This window comes from Ambystoma mexicanum, chromosome 6q (genome assembly GCF_040938575.1).
Source record: "Ambystoma mexicanum isolate Mex_15411 chromosome 6q, UKY_AmexF1_1, whole genome shotgun sequence".
Taxonomy (NCBI): Eukaryota; Metazoa; Chordata; class Amphibia; order Caudata; family Ambystomatidae; genus Ambystoma; species Ambystoma mexicanum.
In genome coordinates, this window is record NC_090937.1 from 1,119,528,554 (window position 1) to 1,119,553,881 (window position 25,328).

The following is a 25,328-nucleotide window of genomic DNA, read 5'->3' on the forward strand; positions in this document are numbered from 1 at the left end:
GCGCTGAGTAAAATGTGAATGTCGTTTGCTGCGGGTTCATGTGGCGCCATGCATCTTTTAGTTTGTAAGTGTCCATCATTTCGACTATCGCGAGCGGCCAGCTTCTGGTGGAGTGTTCGTCTGTGGGTTTCCAGATTGTCTGTCCAGAGTTGGGTCAGCTCACATGTTGAGGTCACCTCCTAGGATCACTTTGCCCTCTGCTTCGACCATGACTTTGGGGACTGTGTTGTAGGAACCTGGACTGTCCGGAGTTGAGAGCGTATATGGATGCGAGTGTGATGGTGGTGCCCTGTGTCTTGCCAGCCAGCACTAGTGCTCTGCCACTCATGTCTGCCCAAGTTTTCTGGACTTGAAATTGTATCCCCTTGGCGACCAGGATGCAAACGCCTACTTTTCTGAGTGGGCTCGAGCCCCAATGTTCAGTGCCTGTCTTGGCGTTTAAGACCCTTCTTTTTTCCCCTTCAATGTATTTAGTTTCTTGTAAGAAAAGTATGTCAAGCTTTGCTCTTTTAAATTCTCGACTGATTTTAAGAGACTTCAAGAAGTGGATTTCGCAGGCCCACCTTAATGACCCATTTCAATCAGGCTTTGTGACTGGACTAGGTACCATCCCTAACATCATCACGTTACAAATGCTCCTTTCTGATCACACAGCCCAAAGGCAGACCTTGTATCTAGCATTTGTAGATTTCCAGCTCACGTTTGACTCAATTGATCAATCACTGTTACAGCATAAGTTGATCAAACACAATTGTCCATCCTCTCTATTATCCTTAATCACTCTACTACATTCTAATACTACCATGCAGGTTCGACTTAATTTGAGTGGTGATCTGACCTCGAAATTTCAAACATTTAGAGGGCTGAAACAAGGTTGTATCTTGGCGTCTTCCATTTTTAATTTCTTCATTTACGACTTGGGCGTAACTCTGAGTCAAATTGTGAGCGACTCTCCCCGCTTAGGCTGGCATAATGTTCCTTATTTGTTTTATGCCGATGATTTGATTCTTTTTTCAAAACCCATACTGGTCTTCAGAAACTCTTGCATGGCCTTGAAACATACGTAGCTACGAACCATTTGACAATTAATATTAATAAAACCCAAATAATGGTTTGTAAGAGGCATGAAAGCTGTAAAGTTAAAACTTTTTGTTGGCGATTACACAATGTTCCATTAGAACAGGTAGCCAACTATAAGTACTTGGGCAATCTTATAGTGGATACTTTACCAAGCATTGACCCTGAAATAGAGATCCAGGGCAAATTACGGTCCCTAATTGCGCAAGCAAAGATACTTATGGCCAAATTTGGCAAATTTACGTGTAAACACATTCTCACCTTCTTTCTTCAGAAGGTGATGCCAATCTTGACCTATGGGTCTGAGGCTTGCAGTCCTAAACCTGTGGAGTGGTGGGATAGAATTGAATCCTTGTTTTGGAAACAAGTACTACATTTGCCCGCTTGCACACCTTTACCATTGATTCGATTTGAATTGGGTTCACTCTCAATGTTCTCGTTTGTAATTTGGAAATATTGTGCCTTTTTCCGTAACTGTCTATTGTCTTTAGAGCGATCAGACATTTTGGGAAAGGTGGCCTGTCATCTTTTAGAGCAAAATCAGGCTTTTTCAAAACAATGGTGTATTTTTACTATGAATGCAATGTCTGATGCCTCAGTTGATTTAGAGTTACTGTTAAACAATGAAGCTCGTGCCAAAATGAAAGTCCAGCAACATGATTGGATTCTGACCCAAAATAAATGTCTCAATTATAAGGATTTTGATCGAGCTCTATTTGGGCACAAGCAATGTAGAACAATGTCTGATTATTTGGCCAAATTTCCTTGTTCAAAGACTCGTCAGAAGTTTCTCCGTTTTCGGTTGAACCTTTGGCTGACATTAGATGTTCAGGCTCGCAGAAATCAAATTAGGCAATCAGAAAATGTATGTCGCTTTTGTAAGAATGTTGACAAAAAAGAAACGTTGGAACATTGTTTAGTGTTTTGTACAAATTTAACCACTATTCGGCAAAAATGCTTTGGAAATTTTTTTGAAGACCAAAATGCACATATTAATAAGAACTTGTGGCATTGTATCTTTTCATCAACTGCCTTAAGGACCAAAATAGCAATTGTACGATTTTTGGATGAAATATTTAGTGTATACTCATAATTAGCGTAATTGAGTTAAACTAATTTTGAATTTTTAACTGTGGTGAATGAACAAACTGCAAATTTGCTTTTATGAATGTAGTGTTTTGATATTGTGATATCTCTTGATATTTGAAAGGTTGATTTTATTAACCATATAAATGAAGAAAAAAAAATTCTCTGGCCACGAGTGACCTTTTGGTGGGGGAGTTGAGTCCCTTGACATTCAGTGTCCCAATTTTGATTGTGGTTGGCCTGTCGCTTATCGTGTTGTAGTTATTCGCCATTGGTGTGTTTTCTTGGTTTGTCTGCCTGTTCCCATCTTTTGTTGCTGAATGCCAACGAAGTCAGGGTGTTCCGTGGGTATGCCTGACCGTCTTGGGCTTTGGTGTCTTCGCCCCCCCCTCCTTCCCCTCAGGGGTATACAACACAGTATCCCCTAACATCTGTTTTCTTTGTTCATCTTTCCCCCTGTCGTCGAGGGCTTGCGTGTATACTTGGTGGCGTCCGATTTGGACTGGGTGTAAACTGTCAGTCCAATGTCGGAGCACCGGTGGGAACCGTTACCGCACGGTCCTGATCACGCATAAAACCAATTTAACGTTTAGAGCCCCTCTCCCGCTCCCTCTCTCCCCCCCAACATTTATAACTCCACAGAAACTCTTAAGAAAAAACAAAAAATATTTTGATACATGCAGTTTGAGGTTCGTCGTCAGCTGGTTGTTTCGCCCCTCCCTTCACGGGGGGTCTCGTCTACAAGTCTAGCCCCATGCTGAAGACGTATGGGTTGCCTGGGTCTTGACTGTTGCCTCTGTTGCATTACCGAGTTTCGGGCCTCTCTGATGCGGGTCGTGGAATGATTTCATTTGTCTCTATCTGGAGTGTTGTTGCCCCGTCTGTACTTTCTTGAGCCCATCACTCTTTTTCTCCTTGGTCCCTGGAGTTCCCATCGCATTCTGTTCGGGTCCTTCACGATCTCCCTCTTTTGGCCCCGTTCCTAGAAGTTCGGCGATGCAGTCGCGGATTTACTCTTCCGATCGTAGCTGTATCCTTCTACTTCAGTGCTCGAAGGTGAGGGAGAAGGAGTATCCCCACCTGTATCGGGTTCCCTGCTCTTTGAGCCATTTCGTGAGTGGGCTACAGAGGCGTCTCAGGGCTAAGGTGAGTGAGGATAAGTCCGGGAAGATGGTTATCTGGGCTCCTGTAAGGGCAAGGGGGCCTCCCGATCTAGGCTTCTCTAGTATCCTGGCTCTTTCCTGGTATCGGTGAAATCTGGCGAGGACTGATCTTGGCCCGCCAGGTGGGCCTCCAGCTCTGTGTATTCTCTCTGTTTTAGGCTTGTCAATGTCTTCGTCCGCCGTCAAGATTTTGATGATGTCGTGAATGGTTTTCTTGAGATCTTCTTCTGTTTCACCTTCGTGCTTTGGAATGCCAAAAAAACGTAAAAGTTGTTTCTCCTTTTTAAGTCCTCTCTCTTCTCAATATCTCGTATTCTGAGGTTCATTTGGGTTTCGAGAGTGTCTATGGAGGCTTGATTATTCTCGAACCCTTCTAGTCTCTCTTCAATGTTATCCATTCTCTGTGTTATCTTGTCTATCTTGCCGCCTAAATTGGCGCCGATATTTTTTATTTCATTGAGCAGGGCTGCGATGTCGCCTTTGGTGGCAGCTGCACCTATCTGAGGTCTCCATTGTCTCTAGTCCTGTTTTCGAGGGTCGGCAGGGTTGGGGTGTAGGCGTATCTGGCCAATTTCACCTTAACATTCATGGGGTGGTCACCGCGGCAGAGGAGGCACACGCCCCTGATTCGGGGGCCCAACCCTCTGCACTACAGTGCCCCCAGATGGCTTCATAGTGATTCCAGGTAATGGGTGAGGTCCAGAGTCACAGTGTCACTAGGTGGCAGGAGAAAGGTGCATAGGGCTCGTCGGTTTTCCGTGCTCCCTGTTTGGTCTCTTAGTCACGGGGGGCTGGTTCAGGAGCCTTCTGGGGCCTTGCCCGTGTGTCTGTCTTGCAGGGATTGAGAGCTGGCGTCTGTTCTGGGCAGCCTTGCATATTCCTTATTGGTTGCTGCTTTATTCAGGGCCGGAGCTTCTTTTCTCATACAGGTTGTGGGAATAAGGTGGTTCGCTGCGTTCTGGGTTGATATGGGCTCTTTAATGTGGCCTGTTTCAGGGCATTGGTTTTGGCTGTTGGACGTGTGTCGGCTCCTGCTGGGAGTGTTGCTCAATAGGAGGGCTGATCGCTTGGACCTCCGTGGGGCTTTATACAGCTATGCAGGCTGGAGCACCCCGATGTCCTGACCCGTTGTGCGATGGGGGCACGCCATAGAATATGTGATTGGAGCCTCCGGGCTCTGTTGTGCTTTACAGTGGTATCTGACGGGGGGGTAGAGAAGGTGGTAGGCCAAAGATTGGCGTGTGCGCCCACCGCGTCCCTGTACTGATTGATGGGAGTTAAGCTATGCTGCACGGGCCTAGAGCTGAGCATGCCAGCAACACCCTGTATTGTGTTGAAATTTAAACAGTGCCGGCCCCTCTTCAACATCGAGTTTCTCCGCCTTCCGGGGTCTGATTTAGAACAGGTTTTTTCCCAGTGGCAGGGGAGGAGGGGGGTCTTCCACCAGCTCCTTCTTGGTTTTGGGTCTGGAGGGGGGTCACAAGACGGGGGGGCTCTGATCACATCAAGGACCCACAGCCACGGAGCTCACACAGAGTTAGAACTCATCTGTGCGCCCCCTGGTGACCAACCCGTTTCCTCCTTTTAACCAACTCATTCTTCCCATAGTGGCAGTTCCCTAGGGACTTAATCTTTCTGCAACTGCCATTTCTTCAAAACAACCTCTTTATCATACAAGTGCTTTGGCTTAAAGAAGGGTCTTGATTGCTTTGACAATTTTTCTCTAAATGCTACCAGGATGGAATCATATTCCACACCCAATACATTATTTAATTGCCAACATTTTAACTGCTCCGTGAAATCAGGGACTACCCCAGGCTTCAATCGTAGTCTGTCTTCCTCCTTCTTTCTCAACCTTGAGGTTCCAACCCACCTTTTTTTGTCCATCTTTAATGTTCAGATTAGCAAATCATGATCACTATAAGTAGTGGAGGACACCACCAACTGGAGAATATATGAATTAACGTTACTTGAACTAAAGAAATAGTCCAAAGTTGCTCTACTGAACCGGTTTCGCAATGTAACGCCACCAGGAATGTCACCAGGGGTTTGACCATTTAACACAGTTAAATCCCTAAATTCCATTGCATCCAGCCACTCTTTAGATCTTTTAGGTTTAAAGCACTAATTTTTACCAGACCCACTTCCATTTGGACCATATTTACTTAAATAATCTATGTTTAGATCCCCAAATAGCATCACAACCGCGTCAGGACTTCTTTGGTATATCGAATCAATTCTAACCATCACAGTATCAGTGAAAGCACTTGCATCCGCTGCTTCCGGATTCCAGTACAAGTTAATCAGCCTTTGCTTCTCTGACACAGGGTCAACAAAGGCAAGGACCTGAATCTGAATATGTGCATTTACATTGATTGATTAGATATATTCAAACTCTATGCTATTTCTTACTAACATCAAGCGGCCCACGATAGGCTACCCTAGGCTTCCCTTAATAACTTTATTATGATGCACAGAGAAGCCATCTAGCATAGGCATGTCCATTAACCAGGTCTCTTGTAAACATAAAATGTCCACACTTGCCTCCACTGGAACCAATTTTTGGAAAAGATGTACAAAGCCCCTAGCATAGCCAGACATCCAAGGATTCATCAGTCTGGCTCTAGGGCTTAGACAATGCTCTTGCTACCCAATCCCATGAAGACACCTGGTTCAGTGATGATTTTACAGATCTAGATACAGATTTTTGCCCAGTGGGATCAGACTGTGAGACCGGTTTTCTGATTGTTATTTGCAGCTGGGATAAGTCTATTTGCCTAGATGTATTCATCTGCGGCATCCTACTTGTAGAGGTTTTTCCCCCTTTCCTGCTTTTCATCATTTCTGCGAGTCCGACGATCAGGGCTTAAACTTTTGTTCCACTTAACACTTGGGCCACGGATCCTTTGCTCAGATCCTTCTCCTTCATGACTGCCACCACTCTTTCCTTGCCCCACAACAATCACTGGTTTCCGTAACTCAAATCCCAACACACGCAGTTCATCGCTACAATCCAACAATAATGATATTAAAGCAGCAGTTTTCATGTGGAGCTGAACTCGATCCGTATCTCTTTCACTTACAAAATCCACAATCTTTATGTCCTCATTATCAATTACTCTGTCTTGGGACAGGATGAAATAGACACACAGTTTTAGATCTATTTAAGATCAAGCCATCTTTAGATTTTAAGATACGCTCCAACTCGATCACATGTCTCCTCCCACCAAGCTCTCCACCTTTTTTCCCCTGACCCATTAGTGGTTTCCTTGGTTGTGGAGCTGAATTTCTATTTTGAGTGAATCTTTGACATTTTTGGACGCTGGGTTCTCCTCTTCATATTTCATGATTTTCTTCAAAGAAACGGCAGCCATCCTTCAGTTTTCAATGATTTATTTCACAATGTCTGGTGCTTTATCTAGGTCAGTCACCACACCATTTACCTTTTCTTCTTTCCTCCATTGTCAGGTAATGGCTAGACCTATCTAAACCCCTTGTCAATTAGACTTTTCTGCATTTAACTATTTCTCCAAGGGTCTCCAAGTTTTCTTCATTTTCTCCTGAAACCGTGCCCTGCTACAGCACTATTTCCTCCTGCACATCCTCCACATCAGAATCTTCATAAATTGATAATTGCATTAGTTCTTCGTCAGCAGTTTCTTCTCGACTATGCTCTTAGCCTTCTCAACACCAAAATTATCTTTAGAGTTAGTCTGGACTTTTCGGTTTATCTGCACCAGTAATCAAAGTGGTCAAAACATTTTTAAGATTTCTTAGAAAATGACAAGATCCCCATTGTTTCCTCAGTTTGTTTCTTCGCATATTTTTAGTTTTCTTTACCTCCAGCTTCTTCTTCATTTGAACCTTACCACTTTGTGGTTTTATTGGATTGTGGCCAAAAATCTGTGTTATTTGCCACACCCGCTAACACTGATGCTTTTGGGAGTACACCTGCTTGACTTGACTCACCCACCTCTCCTTCTTCCTTGTTTTCATTTTGTATTGTTTGCTCCCCTTCCGGTTGATCTAATTGATTACATGCTCCCTCCTCTACAGGGACCTGCGCTATGAGATCCTCAATGATTATCCAAGGCTCCGGGGTAGGTACAATTGCCCTGTTTCGTGAGACCCCAGGGACCAACTTTGTAGAAACCTCATCTATTTTCCCAGTTCTCGTTGAGTTGTCAATTTCCTTTGTCATGGTTGTCTCGAAGTATCAAATCGACTCACCATAGGAGGTTCAATCACTGTTGAAAACGACTCAGTCTTTTTATCACGATTTACAATAAAGTCTTCCTTACGGTGTTCCAGAGGGTTTAAACGAAGGACGATGTCACAAACTCCCTTGAGAAACATCCTCTTGTCACATCTTGCCTCTTAGGTTACGTCAATTAGGGATTTCAAATTACTCTTTCCAACTCTCTTTTTTTTTTCTCTGGAGCTCTTCTCCTTAATGGCAGTTAAAAAAGTCTCCACATGAGACAGCTTAGTTTGCATTAATGCCATCAACGTGGTCAAGTTTCCATAGTTCTCATTCTGGTTTTCATAGAATTTGAGAAATGGATTTAGCGTGATAGCAACAGACGCCAAAATTGTATTTTACAGGTGTTGTAAATCATCCTGCTCTATTTTCTTCTCCAATATTTTAGTGGAGGGCATTTTGGATTTTGACAGACATCTGGTCCACGGTTCTTTTTGATAACGAGGAGGTCAACAATCACTGTTGCTTGATGATTCCGTTGATGACTTTGATTCTGAGGCCTCATATGATTTCTCTCTCCTATTGGCCATTTGTGTCTTCGCAAGGAGTAAACTTTTCTCTCTTGGGATGCAGTGTCCCTACTCGGGCCGGATCCCACATAATTTTGGTAGGCATGTTGTGCACCCAACAATAGTTCCCCTGAATACATCTCCCTTCTTCTGTGTTTAGCCGGGACACCGGACTCCATCTGTGATCGTTTTCTAGGTCTTCAATATGTCGTCTCCCCAAACGACTGTTATCCTTACTCTTTTGGAAGGAGCATGTGGGTGTATCTCTTTTCTGTTCTTCCTTCCCTCAAAAGTGAAACACTGTCTAGGACTGCGTCAGCCTTAGGAGCTACGCTGCCTTCAATAGATCTGAAAATACCTCCTTGCGTTATGCAGTTCACTGATGGAACCTGGCTCCTCTCCTCTCCTACTGGCATTTCCGATGGACAGTCCGGCTGCATCGTAGAGTTTTAGAGGCTACTTTTGGCATGGTCCCAATTAAGTTGGACTCCACCTACATCTTGATGTATAGTAATGGTCTGGAGCGGAATACATTTTATTGGACTAACTAATCTGGAGCCATCAGGTGTCACACCCCCTTTCGTTTCAACCAGGCTGGTCGGAGGTAAAGCCACTCCACCCTTGTGGGGCAATTTTAAAGTCCACTTTTGATGGTACAGAAGCAGGCAATGAACAGTGAAAATGTTCAGCTGATTGCAACCTAGTGGCATCAGGTAGGTCTCCCCACCCCTCCGTCGACTCACTAGGGATTATTTATTTCTCAATTAATGAACCAGAGGTTGATTTCGATTTCAGTGCAGCACCCTCCTCCGTCCGTTTAAAGTGCCACTTCAAAGTTCTACAATTCACAGCTGATTTTGATCTTTGTTTTGTTAATAAGTTTTTCCACTTATCCACAGAGCAGGGGCTGGCATTTCCCCTCGATGTACAACCAACGGCTGTCAATAACAAACTCCTACCCGCCACAGTTTGTTTGGGAGGAGGAGTTAATGGACCAATGAGTATGGAAGATTTAACTGCATTTCTTCCTTTATCCAACTACTTTCTGTCCACTTGTTTTTCTATCTCTCGGTTTACCATCTGTACCCCCGCCCTCCCCAGCACAGGCACAGTCACAGAGTTACTATTTGAAAACACTTCAGAGTACAAAAGGGTTGAATCCAGCACAGTATTACCTGTCGCTTGCGTAGGTTCCAATTCCAGCTCGCTTCATGCAGGTTCATCCATAGTTTCTGTCTGTCCTTGTTTCCTTAACCGAGCTTGCAAACACGTCCGTTGGAGTCTGCCAAGGTCCACTGGGGGCTCCATCAGCGAACACTCAGCAAACACTCCGCTTTGTTCCGCGTAAGGGTGTTCTTTGAGTGTTTCTGTAGGTTGCAAAACTCTCCCTCTGATGGAAATGAAGGGCAGACTCTTCTGAAGCATGTAGCAGGCACTAAAAGTAATGGGCAATCACAATCACCAGCACACTCAGCAAACACTCCCACAGTTAAAAGCAAATAAAATAACTTCTATACTTTTTTTTAAAGGGGCAACAAGTAACTTTAAGGGTAAGTATCAACTTTTAGACACTTCGTAACTTATTCTATTACGGAACCAAAGTTACTCAACTCATTTACAAGTAAGTACTCAACACTTGTTACAGATTTCAAGACAGAAGCCTTATCATTAAAGTCCTTCCCTATTTCTAGAGCACAAGTTTTCTCAGTGGCAGAAGAGGGACCCTAGTGATCGAGGAGCCAGCTGTAGGCAGGTCAGTATAGGGTTATATCTCTTCAGATGAAAGTATCACTTTAGAGTTAGTTGAAAAGTTTTTAGGGACTTCACAGAAGACTCCCTATATGCATTCCAGCCTTGGGCGACGAATTGGTGGACAAACACCCAACCACATGAATCACTCACTCAGCCTCACAGGATTCACACAAGACGTAAGGTAAGTAGTACCCAAGCCAACACAGTACCTCAGCAGAAAGGAAGAGCTTCTGGGCGGATTCCTTCAGGATGCGGCAGCACAGAACCTGGTCTTGGGTTCTTGGTCTGGAGACTGAAGAAATGGACACTGAAGGAAAACCGGCATCAATCATCAATGCGGCAGGCTTCCAGCAAATAAATCTTCTTAGCTACTTGCGGCTCTGTGGATTGAACACCCTTTTGCAGGTACCTGATGAAGAACGAATATCGCTGGCGGATTCTCTTCACTCTCTCGGTCCTGCACTCTGGTGAGGGGACTTTAGTGATTCGAATCGTGTCGCTGGAGGACCAGCAGGAGTCCACCAATGTTTTGGCCGAAATCGGACTTAGTAAGATCATGCACCGTACACTGGCTGGCTCAAGGTTCCTGGGTATTGGCGTTTTGCTGCCCAGCAAGGTCACAGCACTGGGAGGGAAGGCTTGTTTTGCAGATCTTCTCAAGACTAGTGGATCTCACCACACTCTGGGAAGGAGTTGTCGCATTCAGGATCCCCGGTCGCTTGGAAGCAGGCTCTTCGTTCACTGGAAATGGTTACAGCTGTTGTTTCTTCATCTTCCTCTTTGGATTTGGTTCCAGTGGTCGATTTGTCATCAGCTTCCAGGATCTGAGTATTTATCAGGAACTACAGCATAACTTCTGCAAACTCTCCCTTCAGTTTACGGAAAGGGGTGGCTGGCTGTCCAATTGGGACAGTTTGTCCAGCAGTGGGAACTGGTTCCTTTCAGGCAAGGTGAAAGACAAAGGGCTGTGGAGACTTGGACTCCTCTCTCGCTTCCTGCCTTCACAGACATTCTGGAGCCTTGGCGGGGAATACAAAGGATTCCTGCCAACGACAAAACTTCAACCACAATCTTTCCCGCCTAGGACTGCAGAGGAAGACCCAAGAAACAACAAACATACGAGAAATTACGAAAAAAGGAGCCCACCGGTCTAGCAGAATGGTGACCCTCCTGTGCATTCCTGCAGCTGATTTGACAGCCTACGAAGAATAATAATAAGTCATAAAAGTAGTTTCACTGCCACCAAACTTTCAAGTTAACTTGTAATTGTAACAGAGAGTTTACCAGCTAAGCGAGAAAGAGGATAGTGTATCACCCCAGCACTCCATGTAAGGTGGGAGTGTGCTGGCTCACTATATATAAAATGTAAAGTGGATGGAAAGTTTACCCAAGTACATTAAAAAGAAATTATTATAAAGGGAAGCCCAAAAGCAACCCAGCACCACTGCATTTAAATGTTGTGTGCTGCCATAGTACATTAGTCAGCCCAAAAGTTAGATGAAACTATAATTCTAATCACACACTATGGAGAGACATAAAAAGGTCACCCATAAAAAGAGTAAAAGACTAGGTGAGAGGGGAAAAATGTTCCCACTCACCTAGGGACAAGGAAAAATAATTTCCAAGTCCTAGCAAAATGTTCTGGGGTTGACGCAGGTCAGGAAGATTAATCATAAATATATGAAAGTTATACCCAACACTCACCTGTCCTAGTGCTGTGCCCCTGCCCGTCTCCCAATTGCTCTGAATGTTCCTCCCTCATTTGCTATGAATGTATGTACCCCCATGTTCTGTTGGTTACATCACCCTGTATTCTGAGTGAACTTGTAAAAGCCAGAACTGCCAATTCCTCTTTTTCATTTTTTTGAGTGGAACGTTGGAATATTGAACTACCTATTTTCTATTTCACACTTGCATCAAATTCCCTCTACTATTAATGTACACCATTCTGATGCCAAAGCTACTTGAGCTTTTGGACACTCTCTCCTCACCTTGATAAGGGTTCACACGAGGCGTAACAATATCAAGTGCAAGCTACTATCCAAGCATACCAAGTCACTCTCTCAATTGTCCACATACAGAGAGCATGCTATGTCTTACCTGCCAAGAGTCCATTTTCACTAGCCATTAGCTAATTGAAATTTTGAGGCCTGGTTTACATACTAGCTATACACGGTTTTGTTTATAAATCTGGAGTTATTTCACTTTGCCTTATTCCAGAATTATGGATATTTTTCTTTTCGTGTTTAGGAAGTTGAGAAACAATGCCGCTGTGGAAAGCATACGAAAAGAATGCCCTGCCATAAGCCTTATCAATGTGAAACAAAGTGTCCTAAGACTCGTGATTGTCAGCGCCACCAGTGCAAGAGGAAGGTCAGTGTACAGTGCATTGTGTGATAGCAATTTCAGTACCTTTGCATGGTTTCACTCGCATATCCCAAAACTGTACTAAGGGTGCCCTGAACATGTTTTGGAGAAATTCACTTTCATTTAGTCTTCAGTTTTATTAGTCTGCGTTTTTACAGATGAACTCTAAGGTAATGTTTTCTTGCAAGTTTAACATATAGTCTGTGCAGATAATGCTGTTTTGTTTTCTTAAATTTTCAAGTGTTCATTCAGTACATTGGGCTTCATTACGAATTTGGCTGTAATACTCGCTTACCATTACTGCCACTTGATCTCTTATGCATACTGCAGGATTGCAAGTAGTGGAAGGGTGAGGTAAGTCCCACATTTTCTAGTCCAAGACTCCAAGGGTATTTTGGCAGAATAACCTTGTGTGGTACTTCCAATGATTTTTGGCCTTCAAGTGGGGGATTGACCTCCAGCATAATGCTGGAGGTAAATCTCCCCCGCCCCTCCCCACTTCAAGGTCAAACTCTTAGTTCAGCATTGCTGTAAAAACAGCTGTAATTCAGTTACTGCCAAAAAAGGTATTTACTGAATTACCACCAAACTTGTAATACATAAGATTTAGATCAAACACTATATTTGGAAATATTGTATTTCATTTTTAAACCATTAGGTGGATTTCAATTGGTCCCTGACGATGAGGGTACAAAAAATATTAGAAATTACAATAAGGGTCCTTCCACAAAATATATTACTCAAAGTATATCTTTATCTGTTGCTGTGCACGAAAAAGGAAATGTAGAATTTCAGGTGAGTAACTTTGTTGAATGAATTATTCATGTCTGTGTGATTGCCAAGTTAGCGTAACCATGAGAGCTTGAAGTCAGTCAGGGCTTATATGCACCCAGGTTGCCCAAGTTAGGGTTTGGATGTCCCAAAGTGAGTGTTAAGGAAATACACCTTGTGCAGCTATGTAAATGCATTAGGTTAGAGATTTTTGTTTTTGGGAAAAAGGGTATTGCCAGTTCTGAAGACAATTTCCTGAAATCCATGGGCAGAGAACTAACATTTCTACTAAATTGCATTGGTATTATGTGTTCTGAAAACATGTTTGTTGCTTACTGGTACTGTGGCTCCTACTCCTCCTTATGTGCCGTGTGCATTGCACAGCCATCAGTGGGGATTTCAGGTGTCCTGGAACAGCCTTCCCTCCCCACTTACCCCAGTTACTGTTGAGTTCCCCATGGGTCTGTCGTTAGTCTACTTCTCCTCACACTCTATACTTCATCTCTTGGCGGCCTGATCTCCTCTTGCGGCTTCTCCTAGCAACTCTTCACTGACGGCACTCAGATCTACTTCTGCTTTGACTCCTTAACCAATGAGCTGTTGTCAAAAATGTCAAACTGTCTCTCCGCCATCAGATATTGGGCTGCGTCTCACTCGCTCATGCACAACTCCGCTAAAACAGAGGTTCTCTGCTTCCCAGCAAAACAGGCCATCTCTTCTTTTCTAGCCTGACTACATTCCTCACTCTGCTTCCGCTCGTAACCTTGGTGTCCTCTTTCATCCATCACACAACTTCTCACTCTTCATCTCCAAGTCTGCCACTGCAGCCATACTCAATCTCCTCAATATCAGAAAAATCTGTCCTCTTCCTTTCAATACTGCTAAACCGCTAATCTCCTCATTAGTAATTTCTAATCGGACTACTAGCTTGGTCTCTTCTATGGCCTTCCCAACTATACTTTTTTTACCTCTGGACAAAGTCTCCAAGTTCCCGGTCCGCACACTTTTCAACCTTTCTCGCTTCACCTCTGCCCATTGCTAAATCAGCTGTCTATGAAACAATGGGCTAAGTATAAACTCATCATCTTCAAACTATCCATGGACTCGCTCCACCCTACCTATCTGCTCATCTCACTCCCTACTCTCCTCCTTGCTCATTACAATCATCCCCGGCTCATGAAAGGGGGACCCCTCCCCTGGTGAAGGGGCTGCTGGGTTGGGTGGGGCGTAAGGTGCCAAAACAGTGGGGGAAATTGGCAGCTGCAGAAAGCAGCCGCCCAGGACTGGTTGGGGGAGGTCAAGTGACCCTCCCAGCACAACAATGTGGGGATGGCGGAGGGAAGCGGCCGGTCACCGGTGCCAAAATGCATGGTTAAAAGGAGGTAGAGGAGGACAAGTCCACTCCTCTTGCCTACCCTTTTCCGCAGCTCGCTGGACCGCCACCTACACTCTCTTCCAGTTTTTGTTCAATCTCGGACCGGATCCGTGTTGGGCTGCTTCTGCCATCCGGGACTTGCGCTGTCCTGCCGCTTTGTGCCCTTTCCCTCGGGCCGTGGGATGGAGCACATTTTTTCCTGCAGCCTCCAGGCTCTGGGAAGACGCCTGAGAAGGTAAGGAGGGGCTGAAGAGCTTTAAGAGCTGAGATGGAAGTGCGGGCCAGTTAGGACCATTTTCTGGAGATTGTGGGCATGTTTCGAATGGATTGTGTCCTCCAACGTATTCCACGTCTTTGACATGTAAAGTCCACAGCTGTGCACTTCGGAAACTTTTTTGGCAGAGAGCGTCCTGCGTCAATGATGTCGGGTCGATGTCCCTCAAAGGCCTCCGTCGAGGGCGGCGTCACCGGATGTTCTAAATAGGACGCACGGCGCCCATAGCCTCTGTTGGTTTTTTCCCCGAACGTGTTGCTTCATGAAACTTGGCGTGCCTTGTGTGTTTCATCGTTGAGATGTCTTTTTCTCCGACCTCTCCGACTCCGCGTTCTGGCTTCAAGACTTGCGGGGACTGCAAGTCGAAAATGTCGATCACCGACCCGCATCGCATTTGTTTGTGGTGCTTTGGCGAGATTCACGACACAGACGACTGTTCAAAATGGCAGTCGGTAACTGCCAAGGCCTTGCGGGAGCGTAAGGGGAAGCTCCAGGTAGGGGTTCTAAGCCCAGTAAGTCCCGTAAATCCAAGTCGAAATCTAAAGGGGTGTCCACCGATGACTCGAAGGGCGACTCTCTGCGTCGGGAGGAGGCCCGGGGTTCTCGGTCCCGAAGTGGTTCCCACCTTTCTTCTTCCTCATCACGGCATTCTCGTAACCACCGTCCCCGTTCGCCTTCCCCGTCGTCCTTGGAAGATGGAGCTGCGAGGAAAGCGGCATGCTCGAAAGTACTCGACTCCGGATGGGCTACCTTTAAGGAGAAAATGTTGGCGATATTTCAATCGCGGGGCACGAGTCCGGTCACACCTTTTAACGATGCCAGCCAGGATCGGTCTCGTACTGTGGCTCGCACACCTTCGGGCTCGGGTCTGTGACGCGGCTCGCATCCGGAACCTTCGAGGTCCCGTTCGGACAAGGCTTCGGATAGTCGCAAGAGATGTGCTTCTAGGTCTCGGTCCTAGTCCCCAGCGAGACCGCTGCAACCTACTAAGGGCTCGAATCTGGCGTCGACTCGGTCAGTGCTGTGTCCATCCGACTCGGATTTCGATGCTTTGACTCGGTCAGAGCCGTGTCCCTCTGACGTCGATGCTTTGCCGTCTTATCAGCCCACGGTGCCGCCGGCACCAGTGTCGATGCTGAAGCCTTCGGCGCTCACAACGCCGAGATTGTCGACGCTCTTGACGTCTAAGCCTTCGGCGCCCTTGACGCCTTTGGGGAGTTTTGCCCGAAATTTACCATTGGAGTACCCCAATATGATGGATCCTCCTAGGAAGGCTACTGCAAAGTCTGTGAGGCCAGTATTGGACTCCAGGCCCTCTTCTGTCCCCAGGCCAGGGTTTCAACTCCCTCTGGGCGACATCTATGAATAGGATGAAAGGTCTGATTTTGAGGACCCTGGTGAACTTGATGTGGTTCCAATCTTTTCTGGAGACAGTCAATTGGAGGAGTTGAGGCAAACCCTTCATGATGTCAGTGGGTTGGACACTTCTCTGGAAGTGGAATTTGGTAGGCCTGAGCCTGGGGCTCATGCTGAGTCTTCATACAGGAGGCTCATGGTTGTGGTCTCGGAGTATCCTGGGCTGGTCCAGTCCTCTTGAAGACTTTGTACAGGATGATCTAACAGACATCTTAGATCAAGGTCCGTCCTCTGACCCGGTGTTACCGTTTCATCTCACCTTACAGAAAAGGGTGGCAGCTGCTTGGCAGTCACCGGAATCTCTTCCGACTGTTAATAAATCTTTGACAAAGAAGTACTGCCCTTCCGTTAGCGACCCCAGCTATTTCCCCACTCACCCCACTTCCGAGAGTTTGGTGGTTCGGGTGGCTACGGCCACCTCAAGGCAGGCGGCGTACACTACCATCCCTCCTGATAGTGACGACAAATGCTTCGACAGTATTTTCTGCGGGGAGCATGGCATTGAAATCGGCCAACTCCACTTGTGCCTTAGCAAGTTTCTCACACACTCTGTGGAACTGTTTCTTTAGCGGCTGAGCATATTCCCGAGGGGGAAGAAAGGGATGGCTTCCTAGCTCTCGTGCAAGATGGCAAGGATGCCATGTGCGAATCCCTTCAGTCGGGTTTGGATACAGCAGACAGTGTTAGCCGGTCCATGGCTGCGAGCACCGTTATATGCAGATTTGCGTGGTTGCGGAAGTCAGATTTTGCCCCGGATGTGCAAAGCCGTCTTCTGAATATGCCCTTTGATGATGCAAATTTGTTTGGCAACAAGGCTGACGAGAGCCTTGAGAGGTTGCAGACCTCGAAAGTTGCGGCAAAATCTTTAAGCGCACCTGTACATCAAACTCCGCCTTTTCGTCCTAGGGGACAGCAGTGGAGGGGAGGTTCTTTTCGTTACTACTCCTCCTGTGGTAGAACGAGAGGGGTCGCCAGTCAAAGGGGCAAGCGAAAAAGTACCTATGGTGGTCGGGGAAATAGAGGTGCCAAAGCCGCTCAGGCAGTTGCCTCTTTGCCTTCAGGCACTGCCGCAGCCGCTTCCAAACAGTCATGAGGCCATGTCCCAAGGTTCGCCGGTTGGGGCCAGACTGTCTCAGCATCTCGAAGAGTGGCGAGCCATTACTTCAGACGTGTGGGTTTTGGATACCATAGCCACGGCTACTGCCTTCCCTTCCTACAGCGGCCTCACGACAATTCACCGGGGAAACTCTCTTTGAAGCTTCCAGATCCGCTCCTTGTGCAGGAAATCTTAACCCTGCTCGAGAAAGGCACTATAGAAATGGTGTCTGTAGCGGAGAGGAACAAGGGATGGTATTCCCCTTATTTTTTGATCCCCAAGAAAGACAGGGGATTGATACCCATCCTGGACTTGCGTTGGTTGAACAAACTTCTCAAGAAGGACAAGTTCCAGATGGTTACTCTTTCTCAAGTCCTCCAGGCCCTTCAACTTCAGGATTGGTTGGTGTCTCTGGACCCACAGGAAGCTTAATTTCATGTGCCGATTCATCCCAACCACGGAAAGTACCTTATGTTTGCAGCTGGAGACTTGCACTTTCAGTTTCGGGTCCTGCCGTTCAGATTGACCTCTGCCCTGAGGGTCTTCACCAAGCTAATGGTGGTGGTGGCAGCGTAGCTCAGGAAAGGGGGGGGATTCTCGTCTACCCCTACCTGGATGACTGGCTGATCAGGGCGCACTCTCCCGAGCAAGCGTTGGATCACCTCGGTCTCACCTGCCGCTCCCTCCACAAGCTGGGCTTCTCCCTCAATTTCAAGAAGTCGCATTAGACACCTTCGCAACGGCTCCAATACATCGGGGCTGTGTTGGACACGTCCTTGGGGAAGTGCTCACCTCCCAAGGTGAGGGCTCGTCATATTGTGCAGATGGTGGACAAGTTTCAACATGCCCAGAGTCTCCCGGCTTTCGAATTCTTAAGGTTGCTCGGACTCCTGGCATCCTGCATTGTTCTGGTGCCAGAGGCCAGGCTGAGGATGAGATCCCTGCAATGGGTCCTCAAGATGCAGTGGTTGCAGTTCTTGGTGGGCCAACGAAGGGAACCTGATGAAGGGGGAGCCGTTTTGGCAACCATGGTCTGAGGTGACTGTAGTGACTGTGGTGTCAGGTTCTCCATCCAGAGGTCAAGACTCTCAACCTTCACTCTTGGTATCTGAGAGGTTGAGGTATAAGGATTGGGACCTCCCGGATGACGTGATGGAGGTGTTACCTGTACCGGTGCTGTTGGCGTAAGTTCTGCGACTGTTGCAGAGGTCACAATGTGAATCCTTTTCAGTGCTTCATTCCTATGGTTTTGTCTTTTTTGCTTTCTTTGGCCCACAGGGGCCTTCAAGTTATTACCATTAAGGGTTACCTGGCGGCGCTGTCTATATTTAAGCGCTGTCTGAAGAATGTTCTTACTTTAAGATTCCTTTGATTTCTCAATTTCTTAAAGGTCTGACTAATGTGTTCCCGCCGTCTGCTTTCCAGGTGCCGGTTTAGGATTTAAATTTGGTTTTGAAATTTCTCATGAGTGCTCCGTTTGAACCTTTGCACTCTTGTCCTTTGAGATTATTGTCCTTCAAGACAGTGTTCTTGGTTGCTGTTACCTCCGCTCGCAGAGTGATTGAATTGCAGGCACTTTCCTCTAAGCCACTGTTTACTGTGTTCCACAAGGACAGGGTAGTACTTGGGGTACGTCCGTCCTTTCTACCCAAGGTAGTTTCTGAATTTCATTTGAGTCAGAAGGTGGTTCTTCCTTCTTTCTATTCTCCTCCTCATCCTATTAAGGATGAGGAGCGACTGCATAGGTTGGATCCTAGGAGAGCTCTGAGCTTTTACATTTCTAGGATGTCCAGGCTCAGAGTGGACGATCAACTCTTTGTAGGATATGCTGGACACCGTTTGGGCCAGGCTGTTACCAAACAGACCTTGTCCAGGTGGATTATCCTCACCATTACAGAGTGTTACCGTTTGGCGGGTAAGGACCCTCCTGAAGTGTTGCAAGTTCATTCCATTAGGGGCGTGGCTACTTCCATCGCCCTTCAGCGGGGTGATCCTATTAGGAATATTTGTGATGCTGCTACATGGGCTTCGCTCCACACCTTTGTTAAGCATTACTCCCTGGATCTAGTCCATGGTCAAGATATGGCATTTGGTAAGGCGGTTCTTTATTCCGCCATCTGATTGGGCACTCTAAATTCTTTTCCCTCCTCCATTTTGTGGTACTGCTTTGGGAGTCTGTCAAAGATGTGGAATACGTTGGAGGACAAAATCCATTCGAAGAACAAGTTACTTACCAAATGGTAACATTCTTTTTGATGTTTGTTAATCTGCTTAGAATCACATGCTGTGCATATGGTCCAACATCCAGTGGTAACCGCGGAGTATTGCATCTTGTCTTTCGGGGACCGAAAGGGGACGTTGGCATAGGGGTGTCCGTAACACTATCCCTATCGTGACGTGTGTAGTACCCAAAATCCCTCACGCGCCGAGGTCCCTCAGATTGTTTATTTCCGCCCAGATACTGGTCGCCCTATAGCGGAGCTCTTACTAGAGACATTGTTTATCTTCACCAAATTGTCGGTTTATTCCCCGTTAAGTCACTTCGCCTAATAAGAACCTCTTTGACGGAGACTACAGAGGAATCGTCTACGGCTGTGGATTTTGGCGCCGAAGATTCGTCAGCCGGACTTTCCACGTGGTCGGGCCCTCTGGCCGACCTATACAATGGGGAGAGTGGGGTCGGGGTGGCCATATTGTCTAAAGTATGTCTTTCCTCCTTTCCCCTCTTTTCCCTTTTGGTCTGGTCATCCTTCCCTTAAGCTATGGAAAGGACTCCCTTTAGATTCTGTCCTAAGTGTAAGGTCAGATATCCTTGGAAGGACGAACACAGGATGCACGATGAGAAGTGGTGTGCGGCTTGCAAACTCCTTCAGCCTAAGACCCTTAAGGACCGCTGTGTAAAGCGGTGGGCCGCGTACGGTATGTCACGCGTGGAACCCCCTTCCCCCACCGCCACACCCGCTGAAAGTGACAGGGTACTTCGGATGACCAAACGTCCAATGCGGATGTTATAGACCTTGAGGAGGACACTTCTAGGTCCGCACGCCTGTCCCCGACCCTTCCAGGCTCGACTCTGGTCTTGCTACATGGACTACACCCGGCGACGTGGGCGTACAAGCGTATCGCACCAAAAACACAACCCCTATGCCAACTTCGACACCTTCGTCGAAAACGGGGCCGCCGATAACTTCGCCAGTTCCCTCGGATCGTTCAGATCCAGAGCCTTCCCCGCATCCGCAGCACCGTATTGCGACTGGGCAATTGAAACAAACCAAGGGCGCTACTCCAAATACTACACGAGTCGAAGTTTCGGGAGCCCGACGCTTTGGCGATTTCCAAGGCCTCAGCAGGCCCGAAATGGGCCAAGCCGCGGAAATTTTTTCGGCGGATTGGTTTCCTGATTCCGATGAAACTTACGTAGATAGTCACGAGCCTCTCTCCGAAACCTTGAGAGGTTCCTTTCGACGCCACAGTGCAGAGAACGTGGTTTCTCCTTGCATAGGCCCGTTTGAGTCCTCTAAGAAAAATTAGAGGGTTGTATGGATCGGCTGGAGCAGATTATCAGTTCTTCTGATCATCCTCCCCGAAAAGGGCTCGGGTAGACCCAAACCCCCAAATTCAAGAAGTTCAGTCTCATGTTTCCCAACAAGAAGACGTGGTCCATATGGCCACGTATAGAGACATTGTTAGGCAGAAACCTGTGCAGTTCCGTTGGGGACCACTCCAAAAAGTTTAAGACTACAGGTGTTAGCAGTAAACCCAATTGGTAGCAGTCTGTACCACCCAGATTTACCTGGTAGCTATGGCTGAGCAGTCAGACTTCTCTCAAGAAGAGTTAGGCAGTATATAGAGTATACACAATAGGGCTAAAAATACAGTAGCACAAGCAAACACTGACCAGAGCTTTGGTATAAAAGTATATAATTATTTATTTAAAAACACACTTGTAAAAATACACTGGTGCTAATATGTCAAGCAAGTTCAAACACAATCACTAGAAGTATATACACCTCCCTAATTATTTGATAATTCTAGGTTAAGACACCACTTATTTAGCAAAACAGAGGTGAGCGCGTAACCATAGATGGCACTCCAATAATTTGTTTAAAAAGGGAGAGAAAAGGCAGAATAGGAAAATCACCAAGTACCAACACTTTTAAGAAACCACAGCAAGTCAAGAAAAGCAGGGTCTACTGTAGAGCAAAAAGTTTATAGGCCAGGCCCACTCTTGGAGAGTGCAAGGCGGAATGTGCCCAATATCACACAGTGGAAATGCACTCAGTCTTTGCAGAAAAGTCAAAAGAGGTTGGATCAAGTTAGAAAGGTAATGTTAACAGGTCCAAGGTCACCCCAGGATAGAGAGTCAAGGATTCACGGGACACCTTGGACAGTCTGTTGCAAGGGAGACCAGGCGGGACACAGTACCTGAAATAGTGAGAAAGCTCCAGCGAGGGCAGTTGTTCCTGGCAGCGGGTGCAAGTCGGAGCTTTGTCCAGGGGAAGAGAGGATCTCGACGTGGAGGAAAGCTGGAGGTCGTTGCACTGCCAGGGAAGAAACCAGCATCAGTTTCCTGGTTAAAAGGTACTACCCTTTTATTCGCGGTAGTGGTGAAGCGTGGCTATCAGGCCGCCGGGCTGCTTGGCACGGGCGATTAGACCACAAGACGATCCAGGAAGGCGAAAAAGGCGAACTGGTTGGTCCCACCAGCTCAAGGGGAAGAAGACTCATGGAAGAATATCTCCTCTGTCGTCGGGAAAGTGGTGAGTTTCGTACAGCAGGGCTCCACCGGTGGTGTCGTCGTTGTAGATAGCACAGCTTCTCCCCTCTTCGGATTCTTTAGGTCCTGTGGCGACTTCGAAAGTTCCAGTCCCCAAAGCCCTGCTTTTATGCAGAAAACCCACATTCATCAGCCTAGCTGTCAATCAAACATGCTAAGTGGTGAGCCGGGCGGCTCACCACTGAGCCAATCACACAAGAGTGCGACTTTTTTTGCCAAGGCAACATAGTCCAGGGTGCCTATTCCCCCCCCTCCCACACATCCTGTAGACCCAGACAGAGTGACTCCCCTTTTGGAGGCTTCTGTGCAGAAGCCCGCCAAAAGTGGAACAAAGGGCTCGACTTGGGTTAGGGTTTCAGAGGCGAACACAAACGCCATTTTAAAACCGAGTCCTGGCAAAAAGACCCAACCGGGGAATAAATATTAAATAAATAACCCAGCGGTATCTTTAACATTGCACCAAAAAATGGTGCGTTTAAAATTAATGGGAAAATCCCATAGGATATATTCCAGTGGAATATTTCGCTTGGTATCCACTGCCACCAGCCAGAAACTCGACAAGGGGAGACTGGACAGTGCCCCCTTGGAAAACAGACCCAGGGGCAATCGAATTACCCCTACCAGTACTTCCACAATATGATGGTTTGTACTGGTTCTGTTCACAATTTAAGACTAGTAAAGCCAATGGTGACTTTACATGCCCTGGGAGACAGTAGTCAGTCCCAAGGTATGGAGTCTATGTTTGGGGGATAACAGGATACGACGGACAACTGGGAGGAAACCCAGCAGGAAGGTCAAGACCCTTGGACACAGCAAGATGAGGACACTGATATTTTGTGCCTAGACTCTCCTCCGTCCACCGCGGCTCGCCAGGACTCCCCTGTGGATGACCAAATGGCTTTCAACTCCATGTTGAAAAAAGCAGCTGAATACTTCAAAATTGCCACTCAAGAGGCGGTACCTAAGCAGGATTTCGTGGAGGATATTAAGGAAAAACCTCTGGCGAGTCAATCTATCCCCCTCCTTAACTCTGTTAAGAGACGGGTAGCCCCCTCATTGGTCACACCTGCTCAGACACGGGAAGTGAACCAGAGAGTTGAAAAATTGTTTCGGTCTTCCCCCTCTCACCCTCTGTATATCAAAGGGCACGCCATCCCAGACTCACTGGTAGTGACTACCACTCGAAAGAGCGCAGGGGTACCCCTTGCCCCGGGAGAATCACCACCTGACAAGGAGTCTAAAAGGTTGTATGCCCTGGGCAAACGTGTCACATCACCAGCTGCATACACCATTTGGGTTGCTAATAATATTACTCTATAAGCAAGCTATGCTGATGCCTAATGGAACTTACTCCAAGCAGGCCTCCAGGAGGTTCCTGAACCCGCCAGGACAAAGCTTCTCTCCATTGTTTCAGAGGGAAGACTGGTTAACCAGAATGTGGTGAAGAACACCCTAGACACTGCAGAAACAGCAGGCAGGTCTCTTGCACAAGGGACTCTTCTGAAAAGACACTTGTGGCTGCGTACATCAGGATTTAGTCCTGAGACTCAGGCCTCCCACATTAATAAACCCATTGAGGAGGCAAACCTCTTCGGAAAAGCAGTGGATGGAGCGTTGGAGACAGCCAAGAAGGAGCATGAGACCATAAGGTCCTTGCACCAAATTACACAGAAACCCTCCTCCTAGAGGGGTAATAATTCTCGGTGGTCCTTTCGAGGACAAGCCCTGTGCTGGTCAAAACAACTACAGCACCGGTAACTTCAACTCAAATCAAACATCTGGAAGCCCCACTTACTACCCCTCAAGGAGTCAGAAACGCGGCAAGGGTAGAGGCAGAGGCCCCAATCCCAGAAGAGCCACAGCCGCCGGTCAGAAATGACCACCAAGTCCAGGTCCCCTCCCATGTCTCCCTGGTCGGGGGGCGATTAACATCTTTCCTCAAGGCATGGGAGGGGATAACTTCCGACCAGTGGGTCTTAAAGATGGTCACCCACGGTTTTTGCGTGGAATTCGCCCGACCTCCACAGTTCAGACCGCCGCCCTCACGGCGCCTTTCACCGGACCATCTACAGAACCTGATCCAAGAGGTGAAAGCACTACTGGGAAAGGACACCATAGAAGCCGTCCCTATTCTTCAGGTAAACAAGGGTATTTATTCAGTGTACTTCCTTGTACCCAAAAAGTATCTCACCATGCGTCCTGTTCTAGATCTGCGCCCAGCGAACAAGTTTATAAAACCCCAGAAGTTTCGCATGGTACCACTGCAGGAGGTGATCCCATTGCTAAACAAGGGGACTTCATGGCAACATTGAACATGAAAGATGCATACTTTCATATTTCAATGTTGCCAGCGCACAGGAAATACCTAAGGTTCATGATCCCAGACAAACACTACCAATTCAAGGTACTCCCCTTCGGCATCGCCTCAGTGCCAAGGGTGTTTACCAAAGTCGTGGCAGCAGCACACCTGCGCAGACTGTCAGTCCCAGTTTACCCTTGCCTCGATGACTGGCTCATTACGGGGAACTCGTTCCACGCTTGTTTTTCGAACACCCAAAAAACAGTAGATCTCCTCTTCAGCCTGGGGTTTTCAATCAACGAAAAGAAATCCAGCTTAGTCCCCAGCCAAGTGAAACAATTTCTGGGAGCACTAATTCGGATGTTAGACGGTCTTGTCTTACCCTCCAGCGAGAGGGTTCAGAACATGCTCTCTCAGATTCCTCAATATGTAGCCAGTCAGGAGGTGACGGTACGCAAAGCCATGCGTTTGCTAGGGATGATGGCGTCATGTATATACTTGGTTCCCCACGCGCATGCGTCCCATGCAAGAGTGGATCAACAGCCACTGGTGTCAGGCCAGCGGACAATGGGAAGATCTGTTAGTTGCCTCGCCAGCCCTTGTTCTCTCTCTGCAGTGGTGGTCAAGAGAAAACCTCTTGAAGGGGAAGACCTTCACCACCCCTGCAGTGGACAGACAGACGCATCTCTCACAGGATGGGGGGCTCACCTGCTTCAGCAGATAGCACATGGAGTGTGGTCCCCTCAAGTAGCGTCCAACCATATGAACTTACTGGAGCTATTAGCAGTGTTCAAAGCATTGAAAGCCTTTCAGGTGCAACTGCAAGGGAAGACAGTGCTGATCCTAACGGACAGCACTACAGCAATGTATTACCTGAACAAATAGGGGGGCACTCACTCTCCAGGGCTATCCAAGCTGTCCCAAAACATTTGGATATGGGCTCTCAAACACAAGATGTTTTTGTTGTCCCAACATGTTCCAGGGGAACTCAATCTTCTGGCAGACATACTCAGCAGAGATTTTCCTGTGCCAGAAGAATACGAATGGTGACTGCACAAAGATATTGTGTCCAATGTCTTTGCAGAATGGGGTTTCCCAGAGATCG

The 25,328-nt window shown here is 47.0% G+C and overlaps 1 protein-coding gene across 3 annotated transcripts in view; it reads left to right on the forward strand.

Moving 5' to 3' along the window:
- Positions 1-25,328, forward strand: part of NFXL1 (nuclear transcription factor, X-box binding like 1) — a 1,058,117-nt gene that overhangs the window by 333,142 nt on the left and 699,647 nt on the right. For all 3 annotated transcript variants that reach the window (XR_011282282.1, XM_069631709.1, XM_069631710.1), the window contains exon 11: positions 12,099-12,221. Coding sequence is in view for 2 of the 3 variants with exons in the window: in XM_069631709.1 (XP_069487810.1) it covers positions 12,099-12,221 (123 nt within the window). In the remaining variant the exon portion in view is untranslated. The remainder of the gene's footprint in view (positions 1-12,098; positions 12,222-25,328) is intronic.